At 34.5% G+C, this 23,137-nt stretch overlaps 1 protein-coding gene and 1 long non-coding RNA gene across 8 annotated transcripts; one reads left to right on the top strand and one right to left on the bottom strand.

The window, feature by feature from the left end:
* Positions 1 to 292: 292 nt before the first annotated feature.
* On the bottom strand, positions 293 to 22,811 carry Rtnl1 (reticulon). Of its 6 annotated transcripts, none has more exons than XM_076315755.1 (6): positions 21,661 to 22,811; positions 15,420 to 15,455; positions 5,801 to 6,008; positions 5,328 to 5,536; positions 4,769 to 4,874; positions 293 to 4,190 (listed from the first exon to the last, which is right to left on the bottom strand). In XM_076315755.1, exons 1-6 carry the CDS (start codon positions 22,412 to 22,414, stop codon positions 4,139 to 4,141), a joined length of 1,365 nt encoding a protein of 454 aa, XP_076171870.1. In that variant the 5' UTR covers positions 22,415 to 22,811; the 3' UTR covers positions 293 to 4,138. The 6 variants fall into 6 exon arrangements, with proteins under 6 accessions (XP_076171870.1, XP_076171872.1, XP_076171871.1 ...); XM_076315757.1 differs by lacking the exon at positions 21,661 to 22,811 and adding an exon at positions 18,866 to 19,306; XM_076315756.1 differs by lacking the exon at positions 15,420 to 15,455.
* Positions 18,905 to 20,320, top strand: LOC143148929 (uncharacterized). Of its 2 annotated transcripts, none has more exons than XR_012992644.1 (2): positions 18,905 to 19,458; positions 20,072 to 20,320. It is a non-coding gene; the product is annotated as an uncharacterized LOC143148929 (long non-coding RNA). Both variants share the same exon structure in this region.
* Positions 22,812 to 23,137: the final 326 nt, after the last annotated feature.

The following is a 23,137-nucleotide window of genomic DNA, read 5'->3' as shown; positions in this document are numbered from 1 at the left end:
CTATGGTGTATCTTTTCACACTTATAGCTGCCTGGAGAATCCATTATCGACATTATTGTAATTTCAAGAATGAAGTTGTGTAACACAATATAATGTATATTATCTCATGATTTTATTTAAAATTCATGCAGTCACTGTAAACAGTATATAGTTTTACCGGAACATACTCAGTAGTTTAATTGAAAAAAATACTGTAATTAAAAATTGTTCTGTAGCAGGAAGTGTATACAAAACGTAATTCGATTTGTTCGCTTTGAATAAATTATAGGAACGGACAAAGAGAAACCCTCAGTTCAGTGTCTTATTTAATATAATTTATTTATAAATTAATCGTGCGGATGCAGATGCAATAATGAAAACGTCAATAAGCGATACGCGTATTACAAGTCGCATTCTGAAAAAGACTTCTCTTCCATCTCTTTCTAGCCACCTTTCTTGCATTTTTCCTACCATTGTCGTCTCTTTTCGGACGTCATATTTTGGAGTAAAGAACGACGATGGCATCCGATAAAATTTCATTCAGATTCTGTTAAATCGTGTCATCGCAAAAAAAAGACGTGAATAAACTTTAATGTCAGTTCAATGCAATTCAACAGCATTCAATTTTTGAAATATATAATGCGTTATACAGAGTGCTTCGAAACTTATAAGAATGTATATTTTTGTAAAGCGATATTGTTTTCTGTGGAAGATTTCAAAACCCTACGAAGCTCTAGTTCAAAACACGTTGTATAAAAATGAGATTCAAAAATTGAAGACTCCTAAATTGAATAATTGAATACATCGGTGAAAGTATTCTACGATGCAACGCGATTTAAAAAATTCTAACGGAATTTCAATACCAACATCGATTTACTTGGAACGATATTATTGTAATAAAAACTTGCAATTCAGCCAACTTTCCATCGTAATGTTTAACCGTATAGTTACACTTAGTAATGTGATAGCGATAATTGCATTAATCGAAGAAGAAATCTTCGAAAACGCCGAAGAGAAAACAGACGGCGCCATTTTTTATTCACACGCGCACGTACACACTTGTCACAGTCATTCTCTCTGAAGAATTGTTAATGATTGATGATCGAGGGATCGATTAATATGCAGGCCCACTAACTAACGTAGTCAATCGATTCAATTTTCAAATAATTTTGTCATTATTTGTACTCTGAAATTTTATTTCTATTAAAAAAGTAATCTTTTAACAATTGCGAATACTTTATTGTTGCAAGACCAAATCGGTGAGATTTATCGAAAAGTCATATTGATCAAAGAAATGAATTAAAGACTTAATTTTTTATTAAAACAATTACTTCCTTTGTACTAAGGAAATACGAATCTATCTGTAACACGTACATATCTGTACAATAAAGGATAACTATGCCGATAAAATAGACATTTGTATCAACAAGAAATAGCTTCAATTGGCAATATACATAAAAAATGTATTTTAAATCCATAATAAAACATAATATATGAGAAAAATTTAGGAACAAATGTTTTCGAGGATGTTTTTGTTTAAGTGAAATTTAAATTCCCCTAAAACAATTATACTCTTTTCATCGATTAACGAGATAGAATTTTATTCCATAAGGCAATAAATTGTTTAATAAACAGATTCTTTCTAGCTATTGATTGGTAACAAACCAATCTTTAATGCAATAAAAACTAGTTTATTTTGGAGGAATAAATTTTAAATTTAATGTAAAGAAATAAGTTCTTAATTAACCACGAATACAATTAAAAATTAATTATTTGTAAGTGTTCTATCCGTAAATTTCATAAAAATCTTAAATCTTAAATATATTAAAAAGCGATCAAGGTTTAATTAAATAGTATCTATATATTAGCATTTAAGTGTCATTAAAAAATAATATTCGAGATAAATGTGCAACATTCGCAACATCGTTAACAATCGATAATAAACTTTTCAAACTTCTATCTCTCTCTGACATTCCCTCCCTCTCTTTTTCACTCTCATCCGCACACACACATAATACACTCTCTCTTCATACAAAACAGAATTTTTATTTTTAAGGCAATTAATATGGGCAAAGTAAAAATGAATTACTTTAATTATCGTATTTGATCATTACTGTTAATATTTTAAATATCGTCAGTGATTATTACTGTTAACCGTTGACTTTCTCCTTATTCGTTTCTATGAAATATTTTATATTATAAAAAAGGGCGAGAGGTTTTTGGCTGGACAATTGATAAAACTGTATAATCTACATTTTTTCCGTTAAGTCTTATTTCTTGGTAATTTGTTTTCTCAATAGAAAACATTCTTTACATTAGGTAAACAAAAATAATTTTATATATCTTAAATTGTGACAATGTGTTTTATACAAACTTTTGAAAGATGTTACCAAATCTAATAGAAATGAACACAACACACTAGAAAAGCTGTAAAAATATAAATATTAATCAAATTATTTCGTTATTTAGGCGCGTCTATGCAAGTGTAGAGAAATTATTTGTTTCAAATTTACTCCTTTATGAATTAAACTGTTTTTATAGATTCTAGATTATCCTCTTTATTAAAGGAATCTGTGTATTAGTTTAATCATTCCTTAAAGTACAAACAAATAAAAAAGATAGTACGCATATTTACATATATTTAAAAAAGATGAAAGTGCTATCTAACAAAAACTTAGGAAGCTGACCTAGAATAATATATTGGGAAAAACAATGTAATTTCATAAAATTATACATCTTAAATGAAACTACAGCACAAAAACCAGTTTAAACTTTAAAATTTATAAAGTTTATCGTAACTATATAAGTATTATTGCTATTACTTAATAACGTTAATAATTCTGACCGGTGATGTAGGTTGCATTGAATCTTCTCTAATAAATGAACAGATTTATAATACTTCAAAATAAACAAATCAACTCAAAGATTATTTTAGGCCAGTTTCCCCTAACAAAATTATCCAAATTTGTGAAACTAAAAAAGTGTTTTTAAAAAATTTGTATCTACTCCTTTCCAAACGATCTGTATTATTTCATACATAACAGTTGAACGTAGACATATAACAGTATTTTACTTTAAATGATATTTTTTCTTTGTTAAGGAAACTTTCTTGAATTTGATGTAGAAATGCATTCTCAAAGAATTAATAATTGAAAATTGTAGATTAAAAATCAAATTTGTAAAAACTAAAGAAAAAAGCACCTCTCGTCATCTTACCGTCAGAAAATTCTTGATTGATATATCCCTATCATAGAATGAACAAATTTTTTGAAAATGAATGACTATTGATTTTAATGGGGCCGCATATCATCTTATATTTAAAGATGAAAAATCAGTTCGGACTGGTTTGGGAGAGTGCGAGGAAAAAACAAAAAAGGGAAGAAAACCGGGAAACCCCTAAGAGACACACACGCATTGCACCGTTCATGGGTTTTGTATAGAGTACACCAAACGACTCTCTATCGCCTCTTGTGTCGCAACGAATTAACATAATTGCTAAATGTTACTTTTTTCTGTTTATTTCCATCAACAGGGACACTGTGCAGATCCGGAAAAGGAAAATTCGCGTTACGACATCGTCGGACAATGAAGTCCAGCTGCCGTTGTCTAAATATTAAGAAAAAACTCTTCTCCTAGACACACTTTAATGATCCTTTCGTTGTCCTTCTGTCCTATTGAAATTGTTTTCATCTTGGCGTTTATTGGTTTCTCTTGTTCACTCTTTCAGAAACAATTTCTTTTCAGTGATTCTTTCATCACCTGTTCTTTCTTTACATACGTCTTCTTCAGTGCTTCTATTGTAGCTACTTGTATAATTCTTTCAAATGCGATAAGTCCAAAAAAAAGTTACTTTATTTCCATTTAACTCTTAATACGCTAAGAACTTTTTTGTATTCTTTTCATTCCTTGGTATGCTATTTTTGTGTTCAACTTTTATTTCATTCATATATTATTTTTTCTCAATTGTTCTTTTTCCTGCATTTTCTCACTGATTTTTTCCCTCATCATTATCCACTAAATCATAGTTTTCTTTTTATTTCCATAGTCTTCAGTTCGTTTACATCATTTATTCTTTGCTTCTCATTCCTGCGTGGATTCCTCAGTTGCCCGACAAACGCGCTTAAGTTCTTTGCCCCCGCGTGGTGGTGTTTTCTTGGATTTATTCTTCCTTCGTTGGTTCTTTTTTACCAAGCGGTATCGCGGCTTTCACCCTGGAACAATAATCGAACAATTGTATTTTAATAGCTATATACAGTTAATTTGAATTTTTTGCTGACATTTTATTCGTTTAGTAAAAGTCCGCAATTTACATTTATTGCACATTTACTATGATACTTTCCATTTTTTCATACTGGTTTATACATGCTTAGACCTCAATGTAGGATGTTCATGTGTGAATCCCCTCCCCTCCTATCTTATGCAGAACCAATTTAAGTTATTATTTTAATAAATTATGCTGTGATAACCACTCATATTTGACATGACACTGCATCAGGGGGAATATTAGCTGTATCCATTCTATGTACTTTCATTATAAAATCAAATTAATATTCTATGAAATAAATGGCTGACCATGCACACAAGAGTTATACTACTTAAAAATTAAAATACTATATGGACCAACATATAGTTAAACTATTCAGGTATCCTATCCTACTTTATTTGTAAAGGTTCAATAATATTTTGGAGAAAATATTCAAATGTGACTATATACAATTTTGTCTTCAACTGTGACTTATAAACTTCATTTTTTAGTTTCTGAAGTAAATTATAAAATAATTATACTTACTTAGTGGTGAGCTCATTGATCTTGCCCTGTACCAGAACTAGATTGTGATCAATTTCTGCCTTATTTGTCTCATAGACCTTCGGTAGTGTAAAAAGAGCAACTACTCCTGCAACAAGAATTAATTATACTGTATAATAATTGTAATAATAAACCATTAAGGGAATAATCTTGTACAGAATTATATCATATTTTTCTGGTTATTATTAAATGATTATAATCGATAATAATGATTATTATTAGATGACTATGAACACCAGTTCTAGCCACTGAACACTCAAATGTTGCCTAACAAGAACAATGACCTCATTATATATTTTGATGATTGTGCAGACGCGTTAAATTGCGAATTTAGGTTTTCGACGTGGGATGTTTTGTCGGAGCATCAGTCCTATTAATACTTTTGTAGACGAATATACATATAACTAATTCCTGCCGTACGATATAAGCTGACATGAAATATCTTAATTGAATATTTAATGAAAATAATCTGCAGTTAAGTCTAGAACTATTATACAATCAGAAAAGATTAATCATTTTAGGGTAATGTCACATTGCTTACCGATTATTATCAGAGTCATGCCATTAAACCAGGAACCTACATAGGTGAGACACCAGAGTAGAACGCCGAACTTCAAAGAATCAACAAAGTCCTCTACGAGAAAGAGCTTACGAAGTTCGCTGACCGCTGCATTTGCGTGAGCAACGGCCACATCCGCAACTTTGTGCACCTTCTCTGCGGGCACTGTCAAGTCCAGCTCCAAAATGTCTCTAAAATTGGAAGAAAGTCGTTATTATTATGTTATTTAACCAGTGCAAAATCTAACTCTTTCTAAGATTGAAGCAGATATTTGGTATTTTGAATTTATTATATTTTATACTTTAGAAATCTAACAAGGTCTTAGAATCATAGAATCTGTTATAATCTAATATTCTATGCAATGAAAATCTTAATCTCAAAGAATATCGTAAAATGGGATTTCTCAGGATAAGAGATTCAAAGGTGTTCTTTGATTAAAAGAAAAGAATACTTACTTGAAAGGGTGGCCATCGGAGGTCTTTTGGACAGCTTGAAGAACGGTCTTGTAGATCCTGAAGGTGATGGTGCCAGTAAGAACGAGAAGAGATAAATAAGCAAAAACGCTAATCAGGCTGAAATAGGTCATGGAGAGGAGCACGCCGAGTATGCACCCAAAAGCGGGAGCTGATTTCTTTGGATCACGCCAGTAGATTAAAGCTGCGACTACAAACAGAAAAAATTATGACTTAAAAATCATTTATATTTCAAATTAATGTATTACATCGTTATACATCATTTTGTTGCCTTTGTTTCCAACTATACAAACTCGAATGCAGCTACCGCAATATACAAACAACCGAATACTTCAGTAGTAAAGAAAGTACTAATTTCATATTTCATACATCAATTTTGCAATCGATTTCCAAGATACCGGACATATGTATACAGGGTGGCCCTTAGAGCTATATAAAATATACCTTCATCTGAAAGAATTATAAATACTCCTAATTTCCATATAAGCGGTAAATTTTAACGAATTAAGGTTTTAAACTTGGATCTCTTATTACTTTCAAATAAATCGAACATCAATCGTGAACGCTCCATTTCTTCAACTCTCCTTTTCAAACAAAGTCTTTTTACTATGTGTAGTTTTAATAGATGTTGAGACAAGTTCAGGAATATATTACTCAAGATCGTTCTTGATTAAATTTAATAATTTTTAATTTTTCATCACTGGTGCAGCAAAACTTTTGTACAAAATTATTCTCAACCTTTTTATAAGAATATATAGTGGCATCAAGAAGCACAATTTCACATCTTGTAGTTATAAAGAGAAATCAGACATTCTTTCTCCACATGCTTTTTCAAAGAACCATTATATTTGGGCGCGAACTTTTTTTTGGAATCATCTCTTTATTGAAACTTACTCGAGTATAACATGAATGTTGACAACGATGTATTACTCATTACGATCTAGAACGCTAGTAACGCACGAATACAAAAAGTCGGGTTTCATTTCAAGTAGGTATTGCAACCACGTGCTCGAACCATATGTTACCTAGATCAATCGAAAACCGATCCTTTCACAAAATATAAAAGAATGACGACTGTAAACTCACCGGGACCTTTTTCAACAAGATCTTCCACAGGGGGCTTTAAATTATTTCTCCGTACCATTCTTGTCGAATAAACTCTACCTATTAATCGTGAGAACGCTTGTATGTGAACAAAGTTGGGAGGGCACTGCCACCTCCTTCGAGGGTTCGTTTGCACATGGAACTGCCTCGTGATATTACAGAGACATACGTGTATAGAAGAGTGTCGAAGTGGGAGAAAGAACGAGGGACAGAGATAGATAACTGGAATTGGTAAAGAGAAGGAAAGGGAGAGACAGCGGAGTAACCAGAAAGATAAAATACAGGCAAAATTGATGGAGGAATAAAGAAGGGGGATTTGCTATATACAACCGTTACAATAAATAAAATATACGAATGATTCGATCGAGTAATTTTATTCAAACTGTCACCCTGAAAACGTAGTTTCACTCGTGAGACAAGACTCGTGATTCATCTACGGTACTTGGTTCAAAGTCAATGAACTCACGCGTAAATTTCACGGATGAATTACCCTCTCTATTTAATGTAGAAATATTCCTACCGAACGTATCGAACCTGTGTATTATGTTAAAATTTCTCTACCATTGAAACACCATGTCGAACGATAAAATCGTTTAAATAAGAGATTCATCAATTGCTTTTAAGTAACGTGATACAATTAAAAGACATAGAGGTAATTAGAAAATTTGACGGACAGGTGTACAACCAAGATATTCCTCGCTAATTAAGTATTAGTGGAGTAGTGATTAATGGCGGCGGCTCATGTAACAGCCCTGAAGGGGTCCTAATAATAGAGCTGGTGGATCCTCGAATTTTGCATTACCGTCGGCTTTGTCTCTAATCCAAAAAGGACGGTCTATTAAACTGTTTCCAAGGCCTCCTCAACGTCTTGCGCTACTGTTCTCGCGTAATTCTGCCAAACGAATTTATGTCGTCTGTTGCAATTGCTGATCGAACGAGTTATACGCTCCGATGACTAAAAAAAAAAAAAAAAAAAATTGTACAAAATCCGGGTATCGCTCGAGTAACGATCGTTTTCGCATAGTTCAGCATTTAGAAAAGAACGCTGATAAATATTGAAGGAACCATCGGACGCTATCAACATCCTTGAACGGTGTTCCTAAACGTGGCAACGATTTCAATGAGCTCGGTTTGCAAAATTATAAGCGATCGATAATGGGAAAAATACGAAAATATGGCAACACGGTGAGATAACACTTTATCGCTTTCTTTATGAACGCAACGTCATTTAAAAGCATGTTGCGAAGAAGCTCTAATCGATGTCGAACGTTTCGATTACGCAATATAATACGCTGGACAAACATGAGTCACCTCCGCCACGTACACAAAAGACCAAGTTCGATCTAAATTGAATCTTGTTGCGTGAGTACCGGCGCCTTTTACGCGTAACTCGACCTCGAACTCAGCTGCGTTTTGCCATATACGTAAAATCACGTAGACTGCCAGGCCGCAGAGACGATATTTTCCGGCCAAATCTACGAACAATCTTCCATTTTCCTTCAAATTTTTTCGGTCGAAAGTACTCACACCGATTATCGATTTTTCATCCTTACTTTTTTATCCTTAAGCTACAAAGCTCGTTAATTAGAAACTAAAAAGCAATTAGGAGTGCGAAAATAACCATCGACAAATATATTTAACTTGTCGTAACCTTCTGTACCGATTTAAGACTTCACGTTTTCAGTCAAGGGTGACTCGACAAGATTGATTCGTTACATTGACTCAAACAGTTCGTTTATTAAAAGTAATTCATGTATCGCTAACACGGTAATTTGCTGTCTTATCAATAGGCGATAGGCTTTTACTCGATACTTAGATTCATGTACGTAAATATATTCTTCCGAACGACTTTCGAGCAAAAGTGGGACAGCTTTTCCTTTACTGGAATATTCGAAAACAAAAACAATTCTATTTGCATCCTCCTGTTCGCGAACCGATCAGACAGAGACATCAATTCGTGGCTCGGACTCTCAACAGGTTAAAATGTTGAATGACCACGACGACCTAAATTCTAACATTGCCCGAACAAATTTACGGATCGTCTCGTAGAATAGCTTCGTCCTCTGATAAAATGTTACTTTCTAAAACGAGACCGGTGCTGCATAAATTGATCACACTCGATGATATTATTCCACTCGGTGCAGGGTATTTATTTCCTTTCGCATCGGGACTTTCCTGTTTCTTTTTTTTTTTTTTAGATCGCGTTTCGTATCTATCGGCTGTCTTCTCCTTGAAAAACTTCGCGTTGGTTCCGATCGGAATCACACTGGAAGCTGGATAATCCGAAGACCTAAAATTGCTGATGGTTTACGAAAGACATCGCCCATAAGTTTCACGTGTCAGAACGAAAAAGACAGAAGGAAACGCTCGGGGCGCGGTTTGTCGGTGGAAAATCAATAACTCGTCTCGGGTAGTGCGACGCCCGGCGTCGCAGTGGCGGCCGTTGCCTCGACGCCCCTACTATTCCCAGAAATACACCTGCCAATAATTCCACCCCTAGATGTATCCACCCTACATTGCTTTGTCCCCCTGTCGCGGCAAATTATACACGTAGGGGAAACTCGAAATTCTCAATGAACACCTCTTCGTTTTTATTACTATTTAATGCAAACACGAACACGTCCGATGTTTGTAAATTACCATCGTATCCAGAAACTGCCACCGTTCGTTTTCTTTATCCGGACAATTTATTTCGGACACGGGTGAAAAAAATGTGCTCGCGTGCTACATGAAACGTATTAATAAAAATTCTACGCGTATCTCGGGTTTCTATCTAACTGAAAAACCGACTGGACTCGACACGAGGGAAGAGTAGTACCCGTTGCAATTAAAAATTGATCCAGGAACTCGTTTAAAATGAAAAAAGTTTCATCGCTCCGGTGTATCACCGGTACTATGAAAGATAGTGCTTCGAAAAAAAATCCTACGACAAAACTCGCAACGCAACCATCAATTTTAACAAAGAATACGACTCGTTCCTAGTGTTGGACTCGGTCCAATCTAAAAGTAAAATATTTCAGAAGCGAACAATGTATTGTTGGGAAGAAACAAGTATTAATCCCGTGTTAAGGGGAACGTGGTCAGCGTTGAATAACTTCTACCAGGTCACAAGCCATACGAAGGCTGTCTAAAGCGTCTAAACCGATACGACTCGGTATTCCTTTCACCGATCTTCGTTTCTCCTATGAATAACGCATTTTCGATCACAACATCGAACGTTACTTAACAAAGAACGCGTCTTGTTCGGAGCCCGTGGCTGTTCAAATTCTCGCAGAGAAACGTATCCAACGGTGGCGGCAGTGAGCTCGTTACAGATCGTTCGGTGACAAACAGCTCGTTTCGATCTTTCTAAATCTATTTCGTATCCAATCGATCGAGTCACCGGGCCCCGGTTCGAGCTCAGCGCTAAAATCATTAACTTTTTCGAAAAACCTCCTCCCCCTCCCACCGAATCTCTGACGTAACGCGTCTGCGCGGTTCACTAGCTTCTGGCAGTCTGTCAACGCCTGCCAGCGTCTCTCCCTAGCTTCCCTCAATTAACCCCTTGCACTTTTCTCCGTACTCACGTTCCTGCCTCGTGATGGCCATGTTTTCTGCTTCCGGTTCTTCTTCCCCCGGTTACACTCGGGGAAGATCGAAGGGACCGAGCAAACGCACACCGCGGCTAGGTTCGAGCAGAGAGACGCGGCACTCTTCGAGTACGGATCGGACTGCGGATGACCACTCGGGAAAAAGCGAGAGTTCTCTTTGAGATTTCTGGCAGAGCACCAAGCTCGAACCGGCTGGATGCTATATTTAGCCGACAAGGGCCGCCAATCGTCTCCGGCTTTTTTGGATTCTGCCGCGACGAATTTTCGACCGTTCGAACGAACGGGACACGCTCGACCTGCTCCGACGTGAAGAATACCTACGTGGAAGAGCTTCCTAAAGCTTCGCGATCATCGACGTGTAGCGGAACCATCGACGTGTGGCCGAAACTTTGACGAAATATTCCTGTCCCTGCTTGCGATACCAACGTTACACAAACTTTCGTTTTTTCGGTCACGGAACGCCACTTTTCATTTTGCAATACATCCACGAACCGCTTGGATTTTCTCGTTGCTATTTGGCGTTTTAAAAAGGGAAAACGTGAAAAGTCGGTCGAGAATTGAAGTCACACTCTACGAAAGAAAATATCGCTGACAATGAAAATAAGACAACAACGGTGAACAATGTTACCAATATGCAACGTATAATCGATTTATTTTGTTAATTATCGATTACAATTTTTGTTACGAAATACTGTTTGGATCTGCTTGAACTATTTCTCTAGTTTTCTTGGGTTGTTCGGAAAGTCATTTCGTTTTTTTTTTTGGTGAGAATAAAACAAGATTTTCTTTGGAGCGTATAAACATTTTATTAAATTATATATTCTCCATTTTGGAAAACGAAATCACTTTCCGAACAAACCAATATTAATTTCTGAACCAAGCATAGCGAACCAGCGGTACAGATTTGCCTAATCACTTACTGTCATTTACGTATATGTCTAACAAAGAAGACCCTGAAGTTTCCAAGAAATCAGCAAATCGCATAAGCATGTTCATGTACATAAACTACCGTATTTAAGCTAGGATAAGAACTGTTCAATGTCGCTAGGTCTTCAAGGTAACGACATTATCCTCCACGGGATTAAATTCAGCTTCGTTTCCAGTTTTGAACAATGAAAATATGTAATCTAACGAATTAACGAAAACGCTCGGAACGCTCGCCAAAGAATTCGAGAATCCCAGGTATATATAACTGCATACTTTGAAAAAATCGACTTGTAGTAGTACATTCTATAAGTGGACCTACATATAACATTATTGGATAGTTTATTTCTAGACCTTATACCAGACAAGGGACTGAGGCGATATCGATGAAATATCGCGACCTTTTATTCTTTACACCTTACCCAGCCAAGGGAATTGAAGCATTATCGGTTAAATGACGCAACCCTTATACCTGAAACATAACCCGGAACTAATCCAACCCAGGGTCGCTAAAGTACCAGAAGCTTTAATGGTAACATCTAATTTAGACTCAATTAGCACCCAAACGTGACCAAGGATTGAAATATCTTCGCGAAAATATCCCAATTTATATTCCTGATACCGAATCTAGACTAAACTTAAATCGAGTTCGCTTGTAATTATATATCGAGGAACCTCGTTACGTTACTCGAAGACAGTACAATCGTGAAACAACGACCTACAATACTCCTGTGTCACCGACGACTAAGTAATCGGATAGTTACACAAGTTATCCAACGCGAAACATTCGCCGCGAACAGGGTATACAAATAACCGTGTACCGCCTACCTACGCCATTCAGCTTTCAACCCATCAGGTATAGTAAAAATACTTTTTCTGAATGGGCCAACATCTCCCTCTTCGCGACGTCTGCATTGCAATAAGAATCCACGCGCGTCAGAGTGAAGAAGAAACAAAAAAAAAAAAAAAACCACTACGTCACGCGAATAGAAACGTTGTCAATCCTAGAGAAACAAGATAGCACGAGGCGTCAGGACGTACATTTTTAAATTCTCATGCAGGATGTTCCAAAGGTTATCCCTGTTGTTCGAACTACAGGAACGTGTTCTACGAAGGAAAGTAAGAGACACATTCTTTAGGAAAATACACAAAGGCAAACACGACCTTTAATATTCTATAATTGTAATGCAATGTTACACGATTCGTGTTACGTTCAATATTTATTTATAACTTTCCAACGGAGTATTTACAGCCAACCTTTGGAAAGCATATTTTTCTTATTTCCATCTGTGGAACGTGCTCCCACGGAAGAACAACGGAACACCATCTATAGTCACTCTTTTTATGTTCGTCTGGGAATGTGGATCTACTTGGTCTAGATTCTACCGTGTTAAATGCAAAATGTCATTTACCCACGGATACAGTTTTATCAGCAGTCGTCAAGGAAGTTAACTGAACGACGGCAGACCCACGACAAGGAACTACGATTCACGAAGCGGTTTCGAACTCCGCACACGGGGTGTTACGCAACGATCCGTGTGGCGACTGACGCTACGAAAGATCGAATGGCTAAACACACCGAGTTGAAACGCGTGACTAATGTCAGGGGGGAACGCAAAAATTCATGAGCGGCTTGTTGAACTTGAATTTAAGCTCAATCGTTCAACATTGTCCCAAACGTCGTTCCCCTACACAACGTACTCGTTCCTAATTGCTTCTTCTCTCTTCAGTGTGGAGTACTTGACCTACACAGAGATTGCACCTATTGTAATCTCAGAAAAATCGATCGCGCTTGCAATCGAGCGAACAAAGGAACTAGGTTGTAAATCAGCCTTTCTAAGACCCGGTAATGGACCACGTGAATTTCTTAGCGGTCTAAATTTCTTGTTTATACTATTCTTTTTATCTCGACCTTTCAATAGAGACATTTGATACTTTGTCACTTCGGATAAATTATTGATTTCTTGTTTAAGTTGTATCAAAATGTATAACATATAAGCAAAAAAGAACCATGTTCAACCAGAGTTGTGAATATGTAAGGTTTCGACAAAATCGGAATTTTTGGGATACCGTAGTTCGCTTGTAGGAGAACCATATATAGGATAGTTCGAGAAACACTGTTTTAGATAGTATTAACGTTTTTTATTAAAATAGTAACGATACAAACGAGCGTTAAAAACCATTCACAAGAGTGAATGTTCTACGCGTGTAAAAACTATATATAGATTGGTCCACAAAGAGTTTGGAATCAGGCGTGCGCCTTTGTCAATGAGTTTGCAATCAGCGAAAGTACCCTATTGTATGCACAAGTGGTTTCTTCCTACATATGTATACGTGTTCTTGTTCGTTGAACGAGCACGTTGATGTATCTCATACCTTGAATAAAGTATACGATAATTTTCTTCGTGAAACAGCGTATCTTGAAAATACCATCCTTGCGGTTGAATCACTCTTATTGTCAAGCTGAAGAAAATGATTTAGTGAAAACGTCATCTGGCCGATTTCTTTTCCGATTCATGCCTCGCGATCGTCGTGCAAACTGGCAAAGCGTTCTCAAGTCAAAATGACATGCACATATTTAATAATAGACTTCGTAATCTCTCATGGAAAGTCCTTCAGACGGTTCAAAGGTCTCTCAGAAATCGAGCGAGACTTTGGTATTACAATAACCAAAGAACGTGAGTCATTCCTTCAAACAAGTTGTCTGCTATTTTTGTTATCTAATAGCAAACGTTTCGTTGAACGTTATAAATAATCTGCTACAGATTAGTGAACTTGTCTCAACAGGAAAATATTAACATAAACTTCGATCGGTACTTTCGAAATTTTTTCGGGTACAAAATTGTAACGTGCCTACAATGCCACTCTTAAGTATTTGTCCACTCAAGCTATACTTCTTTGACGAGTTATGCGACAAGTTTGTCGAAAATACCGTTAGTTTTCGTGACATCGTACTCGTGACAAATTTTCCATTAAGTACTTCCGTAATATTGTACGTAGATACAGTCTCGGACAAAATGATGGCACACGTGTGCTATTTTTAATTTCTCGAAGATGATTGGAAGTTTCTAAATGTTATAAATAATTTATAAATATTACGACGCAGCCCTCATTGAGTTCCACGGTACACAAAAAAGGGACAAATTTTAAAGGCGAAACGATGGTCTCAGATTAACACAAATTCTGAAGGGCTTACATTGTAATCGATATAAAATTAATGAGTGTACCATCTTTATTTTCTATAACTTCTCTATGATTAAAGATTTGTATTGCTTTTCGATGACATTTCGTGATAAATTATCCCATTCATTTATCTTTCAATGAATCGTAAATCGATTTTGTTTTTGTAACCGATTCTAGATGGTGTCAATGCTTGTTTGTAAGACACGATACGTGTTGTTAATTGCACAACAGACAATAAACTACTGGATGATATCATCACAAAAGCTAGATGTATTATCATTTCACCTTCAGAATTAGTCTATTTCCTTTCTTTACTGTGGAATCGCGAACGGGCTTATTTACTAACAGGTTCCCTCTTATTGCCTTGTGATATTTATACATTATCTGCAACGTTTAGAAATTCTCAGCTGTCTTTGAGAAATTAAAGGTAGCACACGCGTGCTATCATCGTATCTATATTTATAAATTCTGAAAATTGAAATAACAAATGTTTCTTTTGCGGTTGGCTGAACACCTATGAGCAATAGTGTGCGCAATGGAATAAAATCATTTAACTTTCGTTGAAAATTATTAATAGGTATTTAGGTATAAAATATTTTGGTAAAATTAGAATGGGTCATCCTGTATAAAATAGGTGCAGTACATAGATAACATCTTTGTGTGTCTTTTTACCTGATTTTATACCAATACAGTAAAAAAGGTATTTAAAAAATAAAAAATACTGAAATAAATAGCAAACATATATGAGACTGAACACATACATAAGCAGACGGACATTGACATCGAAGCTGGTCTCTTACCTTTTGGATTCAGTCTTTCGGGGGTAAACCATGCGTCTGTAAACAACAGAATCGAATTGTATTAGTTTCCATTGCCTTCAATTAACGTTTACTTCTACTCTACGATGATCCAGCAATGACAGAATGACGATAAAAAAATATTTGCGTTCTGGTTGATGAATGACGATCATCTTATAGCGAAGAATAACGAAAGACGACGATGAGGTATTACGATAAGATGTGACCACAGTTTACAAAACAGTGAGTAATGTATTACGCTGCTACTACAAATACCAATTATAGTACTACACATACAACATGAGCATCTAACGTTATCACTCTAACAATCTCTGTTTCTTTTTTTAGTACGCCAAAATGTTTAAGAAAGAAATTGTTTGGTCTAGAGGAGTAAATATTATGATCTATGAATACTATTCATGGGCCACAGTTTTCGAGATTTGAGAGTCGCAGTTTTTTTTAAACGGGACTATATATTTTATGTATTATAACAACTACAACAACATAATATCCAAATTTCTAAAACGAATAATCTGCGAATTACAATATTTATTACTTTAAACCGAACAATTTATTCAGCAAGAATTTTTGCATCTTGTTAAAGGAACTAGAGATTTTAGGAGTAATAATATTAATTGCCTCACCCTGTATACACAGTAACACTGAACAAATTCTGTTTGTCAAATGTAATAGAATAATATGCAAGATCTAGATCAGTATCTAACACAACCGCATAAACCACACAAAAATACTGAAAACCACACAGCGCTGTTTAATCTAGCCTTATTCGGAAAAAGTGTAACAATTTATTCAGTCTCTAATTAAAGTTAAAGGTTTGTAAACGAATTAAATTTTCATCACTTTTAATTCATTACTGTCTGTATACTGTTTCAATTATTCTACTGTTACTTTATTACGTCATTACTTAAATACATTGCTTAAAGTAATTGGAGTATCATATAGCTTGGGTAAAAGTAAAAATATATTAAATACACATTATTTAAAAGTGATATAATTGTTTCAAGTATTGTGTATTTATATTGTACTTAATTACCAAATTTTATATTTTGTGTTATCGTTACGATGATACTCGAAGCTTAATATAATAATCTCGAAAAAAAAGCGAGATTTTTGTAAATAGACAGATTTGAAAAAATCAATTCTCTAGATTCAATGTAATTAGCGCACCGTGAAGTATTACGCAATGGCTGACCTCGACTTCTATCACTATATATCTCTGTACTTTAGCCAGACAAATCGACTTAAAATCTACGCACGTGGTTCGTCCCTATTAATCTCGACAAATAATGTAATCGGCGCAGATAAAGTATTTCTTATCGAAGAATTCTTCAATTAAAAAGAAAATTTAAAATATTTGCGATACTACGCAATTAGCTGATTCTGCAATTAAAGCAACTCAACAAATTATATGTGAATAGAATTCTATTTTGAACTCGTAATATTAGCATTGAAAATTTTAATACAATTGACTAAACAAACAATCTAATTTCTTAACGTACAAGGGAAAAGAGACAGATATTTTATATATAATAACTATACAAAATTACTACAGAAATGTACAAAACTGTAATATAGGAATTCTTTTAGATTTCGAAATAGGTAATAGAAGAGAGTAAATAACCTAAGGCAATTAGAAATGTTACACTTCGTATTAGAGACACATGTGATTCGTTTAGAATAAGTGTTACGCAACTCGAAGTTTTTCGAGATTTAGACAACAAATGCTTTGTGCACACATACATATCCCTTTGTAAAAGATATATTCCAAGATCTAGAATAACTGAAATTGAGTGAATACATTATCCGTTATCGAAAACAATTTGAATAATTCAATCTATGTTTCGTGTATACTTGTTCGATAAGATGTCTTATTCTTTATCAAAAATTACTATTTACAATACTGAGTGTGCAATATATTTATAAAAACCGATACTCGCCGATCAATAACCCACTTACAAATCGCGTTTCTACTGCGCATGTCTGACAGTCGATGCACCCCTGGAGCCACATAATTAACTATTTCTTTTCATCTCTTCATTTTAATGCAAATAATCTGTGAACACGCCGATTCTCATGATAAATAATGAAAATTTTATATCCATTATAAAATTGTCGAACTTTCATCGTATAGGTGAACATTTTAAACAAACGTAAACGATACTTTTGTAGGAGTACTCTCATAAAAAGATACGAAATTCATTGAATGCATTATGAGCATATGCAATAATACACATAATTAAATTGAAAGTAGCACACTTGTAGAATCCTCAGACTAGATTTTTAATATTTAAAGTTTGATATAGTGAAATTGAATGTAACTTTTGGAGTTGTAATATAAAATTTGTCGCAAAAAATATATTTCATTTTTGATATTGATACCTTGAAGAATTATTCGTATATTTGGACTGCATGAATGGTAAATCAATGATGGTTGCTATTTTAAAACATACGAACTTTTCTATGTGGTAATGAACATTTTTAAAGTTTGGAAAGTGCTTTGATAATATAGATGAATGACCAATTTCTAAATGAATCTATATTTATTACAAGGATCTTTCTCTACGAAGAATACTATCCACAAGGAATTCAAAGTAACTTATTTAACATAAAATTAATAGATATTATGTTGACAAATCGTAACAACTTTAATAGTTTTTGTACCATTGCAGGAAAAAACTATGCGAGATAAATTGATGACACCTAGAACAACAAGTAGCACTTAATTTTATATTTTCTATACGGCGGAAAAATATTTAAATCTATTTAATAAATATGTGCAAATTCATTCCTTAAGTTAATGTTAAAATTTTTCAAGAAAAATGTTAGTCTTATAATTTATCTAAAATTGACTCTATAATAATTTTTATAAAACCCTATATTCTTTTCAATGGATAATTAGCAACAACCTTTTCTACATATGACAGTTATAGTCTTTTCAAGATGAATAATATATATATATATTAAAAACATTTTGCACCAAAAATAATATATAAAACATAGTTAAACTGTACTAAACCTATTTAGTAATTACTACATATTATTCTCAGAATGCAAGAGACACTCCTATTAAGGATTCTAAGAGTAATTTTGCCTACTGCTCTCTAAAAAACATTTGGTGTAATGAATATTATTAAAATTGTTCTTCTCACTCTTCTAAAGAGTGTTTTTTTTCATACAATAGCACGTCTAATGAAGTTAATTTGTATTCACGTATACTATAAACACAAATTGATGATTCATTGTCATTTATATTCTTCATATACATCCAAAGCATGTACCACCATTCGGGTTTAAACGTCCTACCAATCGAGAATTGCGTTTCTCTACATCAAAAACTTCTAAGTGACATACCTTACCTCGTGACACTTCTGACTTCATATGTCGCGTCAGATGAAAGTAATACAAAAAATTATAAAAAGTGAACATACTCGGATCAAGAATATTCCAGAAGCAAGGATTGCCATTGGCTACACCGGAGCACGTCTTCTTGCAGACCGCACCAGTGTCGTCCTTTTCCTGCGCTGGAAAATTCACAGGGCATACCGGCTCCGCTTCCATTTTCACCTAACCTTGCGTCTCAATCGAACCAAGGACGACGAATCGCATTCGAGCACTACCCCAACAGTCTGATCTGACAGCGTGAACGACGCACTTTCTAAGAAGACACTCGTTTCTCTTTGACTTATCCACCTTTACCTTTTTTCACCGACTTATTTCTATTTCTCTGCACTTAATTACTCCCTCAATCGTAAGGACCTCTATGTGCATGAAACGATTTCAAATGACTTCAAAGGAAACAACTTTTCACGTAATTCAAGTACGTACAACCCAAACGACACTCCAGGGTTCGAAGCGAGAAGAAGACTGGCACAACTATTATCGACCCGTGGACAGTTCCAGATATTCCCCCACCACTCCACACTGCCATTGGTACACTCCGGGAGGTGATACGGCTTCTACTGAAGTGAAGTTAGTTACTAGAAACGAAGACAGGTGGCGAACATTCCAGCAGTAATGTGTAGTAAGTCTCTGCGTATGATGTTAGATGGCGCGAATTCGATGGTACAGTAAATCACCTAGTTTGCACGTTACAGACACTCGTTATTAGAAGATCTATGTCGTTCAATTATAAAAAAAAAAAAAAAATTAATAATTTCACTAGTATAAGGATCATATAACAGTCTCACAAGAAATAATTAAAATAAGGAAAGGCTTTAGAAAAACTTAAAATCTTGTTAGAAGTTCTTTATCGTCCGTTACTAACTTATGCGATAAATAAATTAAAATTTGTAAGAATTTACTTCTGTTATTTTATCTACGTGCAAAGAGGTTGGTAGCAAAGAAGTGACGCGAACTGTTGCGATCGAAAATAATTCATGAGTCAGACGCAAAATTTTTCTTTCTGAAATCATGTATAAAAATATCTCTACGGTGAACGAAACAGCCGCCTGGGTGATAAACTTTTCAGAAGATTTTCAACGAGTCGCTTTGATTTTAATAAATTTCTATTTTACACAGAGATTACATATGGCTTAAAAATGTGTGATAAGTATCAGCTTATCTGATACATCATGCGGTATTCATAAAGAAAAATATAGGTAACCATAAAACTGATCTACTTGACCAATTTTTAGTGTCACTGTATTTTCCCATGGTCTGGATGTTCCCATTGGTTCAACCAAAAGAGGTCGTAAGGTATCCCCAGTGTGGATCAATATGGAGAGAAGATACGGGTGACTTCGACCCACCGTGGAAACCATACGCAAAATACACGCATCGCTTTTATGGTGCAACCTTGTTGCACACAAATGCCATGTTGCAAACTTCTTAAAAATTCGTGTTTTCTTCTTTCCAGAATATAAATTGACCAACAATTTGCAATGATATTGTTGTTCAACATTGACATTTCTCACTTTCATGATATCTATTTTTGTATCAAAAACGTTTATCCTATAATTATTCAGTATAATTGATATTTATGAAAAATAAAGAAGAATCTGTCTTGGATAAAACTGTAAAATAACTGTAAATATTAACTTGTTAATAATAACAAGTTAAACAATCGTGACATTTTTTTGAATAACGTTCCGAAAAACCAAAACCGTAATAATATCTAAATGTCACTCGACACGGATAATGATTCATTAATTATTCAAATAATTATTCATGTGTAGTTCCACGATAATCTGCTAATTATTAACCTCTTATTTTTTTTAAATATGAAGCAAATAATGTAATCAATAATCTAAATTTTTTTAACATAAATTTTAATATATATTTCTGAAAAAAAATATTTTTTATCATTGTCGACTAAGGGATAAATTTATCTTAATACAGTATTAATAATTAGCGATTAACTTAATGAGAAGAATCATGAGTATGTAATCTACATTGAGTTTCAAACGCAAAATCTTCAGTACCGTTACTGATCATATAGTCGCGCGCGCGCGCGCATACACATATATAAGTAACGGTATAAATATACTACCATTTCTGAGAATAATTACTTGTACCGTATTGATATCATAAAGTAAAAGTCAACAATTTAAGTTTGATAATGAATAATGTAATCGTATAATAATAAAATACATCAATAAAATGATTCAAGCGCCGTATGAAAGATCAACCTAACCGAATATTTCGTAGACGATGCTGATGTCCAAAAACTATTCAGTTAAATCTTTTCTCTTTTAAAATATACAAGTTTTATATAATATTTTGAAACATTGTAGTATTTATTAATGTATCTACTCTGTTAAATATTACAATATATACTTTTAGCAAATCAGTTTCTTATAAAGCCGATAAGACATCGTGGAAAGAAATGCGACGTGTCTGGAATAAGTAATTGCATCGTTACGGCTCAGAAAAGCAATGACGTTGTAGCCAAGCGGAAGCGTGGTTCACTTCGTGCGAAGATGCTAAATTAATTAACGTTTCATACTAATCGTTTCTGCTTTCGAGACTTTGGAGGTCGTTAATGAAAACGTCAAAAGTTCAAGAATAAAGGAATATTTGTAACATTAATAAATACTTACATGGTGATACGTTTAATTGTCATTATGATAAATTAGTATTAGTACTTTAAGTTTGCCAATTTTTTGATACGTTAAAAAAATATATTATTATTACTTTTATTTAAAATTGCTTAGTGCAAATATATAGTAAAATATTAAGAAATTTATAGTAAAACTTAAAAATCAAAATGTACAGTTGTACTTACCAATTCCCTCTACTTTGTCTCGTCTTGTTTCCTGTTTTACCGGCTTAAAAGTTTTCGCCGGTGATGCTTCCACTTCCGATTCGAATTCAGATTCCCCGGTTTCCGGCGCACTGGTTCGTTCCTTTTCTTCCGCATCAGCAAACAAATACTCACTCACACTTTCTACCTTTTTTTCTTCTTTCAAAATAGGTTCTGTCTTCTCAATAACGGGTTGAGACTTCTGTAAAACGGGTTGAGACTCCTGTAAAACGGGCTGAGGCTTTTCCACGATTTTACACAAGTCATCTGTTTTTTTCTCCGCAGACAAAATTAATTCGGATTCGAAATCCGGAATTTTAGTTTCCTTAATAATTTCTTCTTTTTTTTCTACAATTTCCGGCTTTTTTTCTTCCTTCCTACTAATTGGTTCAACACTCATAACTTCCGATTGATCATCTATGTTACCTGTCAACAGATCAGGCTTTGATTCCGTCAATCTAACCTCAAAGTTACTTTCTTCGACCGGTTTACTTTTCTCTGATTCTAATAGTAACAATGTTGCTTTTTTAGAATCCTCGGGTTCTATCGACGACTGATTGAGGGAAAAATTAATCATGTCCTTTTCCATATCGAAGTTTGATTCCAGATTTTCTTGTAATTTCTCAGTGTGAGCTTCAAGGTGGCTCGACTGTCCATCCTGGACGTGTTCGAGATGCTCAAAGTCGTCCATCGAATCGTGCTCCCTTCTGATTGGTTGCTCCTTCAATTCGGCCATCTTTGCTACACGCGAGGAGACGATTATCCTGTCATAGAATTCAACTTTCCTTTTAGGCTCTTAATATTCCCTTCCTTTTCTTTTATTCGACTTTCAGATAAAATTTTCTCTCAACTTCTTGGTATATTTCCCGAATGTTCGATGTTTTCTGCAGCCTGCAAGAATTTTTTCACGACGACGATGTTGACGTTTCACTCTGTTTCGATCACTTGCGTGCAATATCACTTTTTCGAATATTTTAAAATTAAAGGTTCAACGGTTTTATTTTTATGATTTCTTTTTTCACTTACTATTAAATGACGCACAATATTTTATTCATGCGTTAACAAATAAGCTACAACCGTTAAAAAAGAAAAACCGGTTTAACGTTCACTCATCGACGGGTGGATTCAATTCTGAAGCACGTTCCGTGACAGAGTATCTCGCAGGGTTTCGTGAGAGAGTTCTTCGCCCCACCATACTGCCTGTGCCAGGAACGTATACACGATGACCAGTAAATCATACACCACAACAGGTTTTCGCTTAATTTTTATACTTATGTATGTTTTTGAATCAAAATATCTCAACTAAAGTCAAAAATATGATGTATGTAGAAAATTTTTCAACTGTAAAATTGATCCACTTTTGAGAAAGAAACAAAATTGTCTATTAAACGTATTAATTATTTCTAGTTGTATATAGTTAAATGTAAGTTTGTGTGTAACTTTAATTTAATGACAGTAA

This window comes from Ptiloglossa arizonensis, chromosome 7 (assembly GCF_051014685.1).
Source record: "Ptiloglossa arizonensis isolate GNS036 chromosome 7, iyPtiAriz1_principal, whole genome shotgun sequence".
In the NCBI taxonomy this organism is placed as follows: Eukaryota; Metazoa; Arthropoda; class Insecta; order Hymenoptera; family Colletidae; genus Ptiloglossa; species Ptiloglossa arizonensis.
Note: the sequence above shows the minus strand (reverse complement) of the source record. Positions and strands in the feature narration are given on the sequence as shown.